The sequence below is a fragment of the Odontesthes bonariensis genome, chromosome 23 (genome assembly GCF_027942865.1).
Source record: "Odontesthes bonariensis isolate fOdoBon6 chromosome 23, fOdoBon6.hap1, whole genome shotgun sequence".
NCBI classification, from domain to species: Eukaryota; Metazoa; Chordata; class Actinopteri; order Atheriniformes; family Atherinopsidae; genus Odontesthes; species Odontesthes bonariensis.
Window position 1 is genome coordinate 8950192 of NC_134528.1, and position 5117 is coordinate 8955308.

Sequence of the window (5117 nt, forward strand, 5' to 3'; positions counted from 1 at the left end):
CTTGTTTCTTTTTCTTAAAAAGTATATATTTCTGTGAGTCGTTGCGTCTCAAGGAGAGCGCGTGAGCGTGCGTAAAAACCCGACAAGCTCTAGTGCTTCATTTCGATTCACCGGGGACTCCTGCGCGCAACAAGAGCCCCCCATGGGTGCAATAGTGCAAGCACAGACGGCTGTGATTGGCCAGAGGTTGATCAGATGGTACACTTCCCCTCTGTATTCAGTGGCACCTCACAACCCCCCCTTTCAGCTAAAACCAAATCTCCGATAAAGTAATGGCAAAACCACTTGGACTATAAAAGACAACAAATCATATTCCTCCGGAGTATATACACCCCGTTGTCCACCCAATGAGTTCCTATTTCGTTAATTCAACTTTTCCCGTGTCTCTGCCGGGAGGACAGGACTCTCTCCTGGGTCAGATACCGCTATATTCGTCGGGATATACCGATCCGTTAAGGCACTACTCCAACGCGGCCACATATGGAGCAGCCAACATGCAGGAGAAGGTTTACCCGGCGTCCTACTACCAGCAGACGGGTGCAGCGGCCGCGGCCATCTACGGGCGCGCCGGCAGCGGAGCGCCCTGCGACTACAACCCGGTCGGGACTTTCTACAAGGACGCGGAGGGCTCGTGCGCCTTCTCGAGCCGCGAGGACCAGCCGCTGTTTGTCACTCAGGATCATCAGCAGCGCAAAGCGGAGTGTCCGGAGCAAACTGTCAGCATGGGCAGCAGCATCGACGACAAGTCGTCCACTCTGATTTACCCGTGGATGCAGAGGATGAACGCCTGCTCCGCCGGTGAGTACAAACGTTTTTAACTGTGTTGTTGTCACGCAGGAGTGCGTGAAGTGAGCCTGGGAGACAGAGCCAGGCTGCTCTCTCAGCTGAGGAGCGCCTCAAATATTTAATCAACTTTACAGACACAAAGCACTCATCAAATAATTAGACGATTGCAGAGATGAAAGTTGTGATTACTGAGATTGCGCGCGGATCTCTGTGCGCCTTCAGGGCTTTGGCTACTTCATCATCATCACATATAGAGAATTGCACGACCGCACGCGCGTACTCCACAACGCACGCACAGACAAGGGCCTGCATCACTTGGGCTTCTACAGAAAGCCCCTGTCATATGGGCTTTTTTCAGATTTAATCTCAGAAACTATTTTATTATCGATTAAAATATCAAAACAAAGACGGTTTAGTTGGAATTATCAACAGCAGCAGGCGTCGTACAGTCTGCTCGTGCACGCAGCCCTACTGTATGAAAAACACACCACACTTTATGGCCACGTCCTAGGTTGGGCCACATGATAATGTAAAAAATAAAATGCATTCAAACTCTCTGTAACGTGCGTCATTCCTTTAATTGGTGGATCTTATGAAGAAATGTTACAGTATGAAAAAACGTGTTTTGTAATTACGAGTGTAACGCTCTGAGCGCCACCTTGAGATACTTGCGCACCTACAGGGGGGCTGCTAAAGGAATAATATGGGAGAGACTGTTAGAAATATACATAGATATAACAGTTAAGTTTATTATTTGCAACTTCTCACTTACAAAAACTGGATTTTTATGCTAAGAATAAAGAAGCTTTGTTGTGTTTTTCCTCAAAAACGTGAAAACATTTTTGCAAAATGAGGCTTTAACTGTCTAAATAAAGTTAAGGCAACCTTTTTAATTATTAACTCATGAATACGTTTTTTTTAATTGCAGGTCCATTTGGCAACAGCGGCCGCAGGGGCCGACAGACCTACACCCGCTACCAGACTCTGGAGCTGGAGAAGGAGTTCCACTTTAACCGCTACCTGACCAGGAGGCGCCGGATAGAGATCTCCCACGCCCTGTGCCTGACGGAGAGACAGATCAAAATCTGGTTTCAGAACCGCAGGATGAAGTGGAAAAAGGAGAACAAACTCCTCAATCCCTCAAAGACACCCGAGGAGGAGGAGCAGGCGGAGAAAAAGAGCTAAAGGGACACTGGAACAAAAAGGCATGTGTGTGTTTATTTGCACACTCCCCAAAATGAAATAATGTGTAATTTCTTTGTAGATATGAAGTGCTGCAAAACGCCCATGTTAGACACGTGTAGAGTGACTTTTATTTCAGTATCTGCACGGTAACCATGTCTGCATTAATCAGGTCCTCCTCTGTTTGTCCTTGTGCTTGTGTGTTTATTTAGGGGACTATGCAAAAATCCGACAAAAATGTAAATAAATTTCAGTGCTTCTGATTTTGACAATGTCGTTACCTCATCACCGTAGGTCCACTGAGTTTCATTTCTAATTCAGTCCTCATGACGTTTCAGGAGGTTTTGTCCTTGTGTAGTTGCTCTGTGACTCTCTGTGGTAGTCTAGGCTTGTTGTTGACAGCTGTGCCATCAAACACTTAAATTTGTACAGATAAGAAATGTTACACGTTATTTATTGTTGTTCATGTGTTCAATGCACATCTGTATAGTGTGTGCAATATTTTGTTTAGGAAATTGTACATATAAATAAAGGCTTTTTGATGTACATTGGAAAGTTTGGTGTTTTCCTTCCTCTGCAGAACAAAAAGGAAAAAAAAAGAAAATTTCTATGTTCATAATCTATTATTATTATTATTATCATTATTATTATTATTATTATTAATATTATTATCATCATCATCATCACTGTAGCGTCTTCGCTGCCTCTCAGGTCACAATCGGCCTATAAATTGATATGAAACCAGTGCAAAAGGCTAAAATAATTTCCAGTTTGACACACTGTAGCACAACATGACAACAGTGTGCCTGATAAGTCTCTGTTATGTGTTACCTGAGCCTTTTGTGGCCTGTATTATCAGCGTGTTACATAAATGATGGATGACTCCGGGGCCTGACTGCGCGTCCCGGCGGAGCGCTGCCACATCTGTCCGGAAGATGGCGCTATCTGCCTGCGCGGCTGCCTGGGCGCAGCGGGGAGGCACCATTGACTGGAGCCTAACGACCATTATTTCGTCATCATTTGTAACCATGGAGCATGAATTACCTCTTGAAGTCATCAGTGAGGATTTACGACTGGTCAACAAAGGCACGTGATTCCCGAACGCTCTCCCATATTTGGCCGCATACCTGGCAAAGTACAGTAGGGCTTCATTGCTTATAATTCATGATTGCATCCATAAATCGTGCAAGCACACAGGATTATAGCGACAAAGATCTACAAATCGAGGCTTTAAAAATCCAAGCAAATGAGCTCTTACTTTGTAAACTCGTTCTCAGGGCGCTATCCAAATGGCTCCGACTATCAGTTACTAAATTATGGGACTAACGGCGCTGTGAACGGTTCCTTCAGAGACCCTGGCACCATGCACTCCGGGTCTTTCGGCTACAACTACAATGGCATGGACCTAACCGTGAACCGCACCAACACCGGCAGCCACTTCGGGGCCGTGAGGGAGGATGCCCGGGGATTCGCGCCGGACGCCCGGTACAGACAGACACCCAACTGCTCGCTCTCGTCTCCAGATACGGTGCCACCGTCGTGCGCCTCGGCCAGCCGGGAGCCGCTGGAACTAAAGAGCCCCTCTCCTCCCTCTGACCGGAGCACGACCTCGGGCGGCAACAATCTCAACAAAAGCAACAACGCGCATTTCACGGAGATAGAGGACGCCACCGTCCCCACCGAGACCGAGGAGGGCGCACACAGCAGCGGCGGCTCCAGCACGGCGTCTCGGGCGCAGCAGCAGCAGCAGCAGCAGCACCAGGAACCCAACGCCACCTCCTCTACTCCCACACCAAATGATTGCCAAACGCCACAAATATTCCCCTGGATGCGGAAACTGCACATAAGCCATGGTATATTTACACATCTACTAATATTTTTGTTTGGGAGGATGTCGCGCTGCCGGTGTGCCGTTAAGCTGTCAAGTGTTGCATGAGTGAGCAGGGTGGTGTGTGTGACTGAAAAAGGGCAGTATTTGCAAAGTCTTTGCTGGCTTGTTTGATGTCGGAGCGGTCCGGGTTTAACAGCCGCTGGACCCCGGGAGAGGATGGTTAGAGAGATGTGGATTTGGGCACTGAAATGTGCGCAAAAATATGCAGACAGTGCTATAGGCGAGGGCTAGAGATAAGAAAGGCAGTAATAAGCGTGGCGTCTGAGTGTTGTTATGTGTCGTGTTGGTTGCATGCTTCCCCCTTTGCATCAGCTCATTTCATGCTGTGACCCCTCTGTCCATTACACTCACTCCTCATGGTGAAAGGAGAAAAAGAAAAGCAAATTCCACCCTGTTGTTGTTGCAGTGCAGTTGCTAATTTTCTGGATTTTCTGTAAAATTGTAGATATGACTGGACCTGATGGGAAAAGGGCCCGAACTGCGTACACCCGCTACCAGACGCTAGAGCTGGAGAAAGAGTTTCACTTCAATAGGTACCTAACCAGACGGCGGAGGATAGAGATAGCCCACGCCCTGTGTCTTTCCGAAAGACAGATCAAAATCTGGTTTCAGAACCGCAGGATGAAGTGGAAGAAGGACAATAAGCTGAAAAGCATGAGTCTTGTGACAGGAGGCAGCGCCTTCCACAACTGAATAACTTTTTGAGGGAAAGTAAAAATGATAAAACTTAAAAAAAAGAGAAAAAAAAAGAATCCATGAGTACTGTAAAGCTATTGAAAGCGCAGCACCTTCCAGCATGCCATTGTGATAGAAAAAGAAGTATTCCGTGGTCTTAAAATACCATTTTTAGTTCACTGTTGTTGTATTATGATAGCTTAGATGTCCTATTTGGGGAAAAAATAAGATGTAAATATCATTGGGGGTATTTGTCCATGCTCTTTGCTCTCTCTCTATCTGTCTCTTCTCTATCTCTTGAAATTGTTTCAACTTGAGCTCTTTATTGTAACTTCTTGACGGTCTAACAGGAGTAAATTCATTGTACAGTTAAAGCAAAAAGAAAAAAGAAAAAAAAAAGTTTCCAAACCATATGCTGCTCTCCATTGAATGTATTGTATTCCGGGGCCATTCAAAGCGCTTTAGTGTAACTTTTACTGCTATTTTTGATGGTTAACGTGTGGCCAAGATCCATAAACTTTCATAAACAAGCCAATGTGTAGCTCTAGGATATTTTGTGCATCTATTATTATTATTGTTTAGA

The 5117-nt window shown here is 45.8% G+C and overlaps 2 protein-coding genes across 2 annotated transcripts; both read left to right on the plus strand.

The window, feature by feature from the left end:
* The first annotated feature begins 347 nt into the window (after nucleotides 1-347).
* On the plus strand, nucleotides 348-1971 carry hoxb6b (homeobox B6b). Its single transcript, XM_075457389.1, has 2 exons — nucleotides 348-798; nucleotides 1715-1971. Exons 1-2 carry the CDS (start codon nucleotides 348-350, stop codon nucleotides 1969-1971), a joined length of 708 nt encoding a protein of 235 aa, XP_075313504.1.
* A 1243-nt stretch (nucleotides 1972-3214) lies between these two features.
* Nucleotides 3215-4552, plus strand: hoxb5b (homeobox B5b). Its single transcript, XM_075457421.1, has 2 exons — nucleotides 3215-3821; nucleotides 4305-4552. The coding sequence occupies exons 1-2, from the start codon at nucleotides 3215-3217 to the stop codon at nucleotides 4550-4552; spliced, it is 855 nt and encodes a 284-aa protein (XP_075313536.1).
* Nucleotides 4553-5117: the final 565 nt, after the last annotated feature.

What these genes read in the sequence shown, in the direction of transcription:
- hoxb5b (XM_075457421.1), top strand. Translation starts at nt 3,215, where the DNA reads ATGAGCTCTTACTTTGTAAACTCGTTCTCAGGGCGCTATCCAAATGGC. An exon ending in GAAACTGCACATAAGCCATG is followed by an intron (nt 3,822 to 4,304) that starts GTATATTTACAC and finishes GTAAAATTGTAG; the next exon opens with ATATGACTGGACCTGATGGG.
- hoxb6b (XM_075457389.1), top strand. Translation starts at nt 348, where the DNA reads ATGAGTTCCTATTTCGTTAATTCAACTTTTCCCGTGTCTCTGCCGGGA. An exon ending in GATGAACGCCTGCTCCGCCG is followed by an intron (nt 799 to 1,714) that starts GTGAGTACAAAC and finishes TTTTAATTGCAG; the next exon opens with GTCCATTTGGCAACAGCGGC.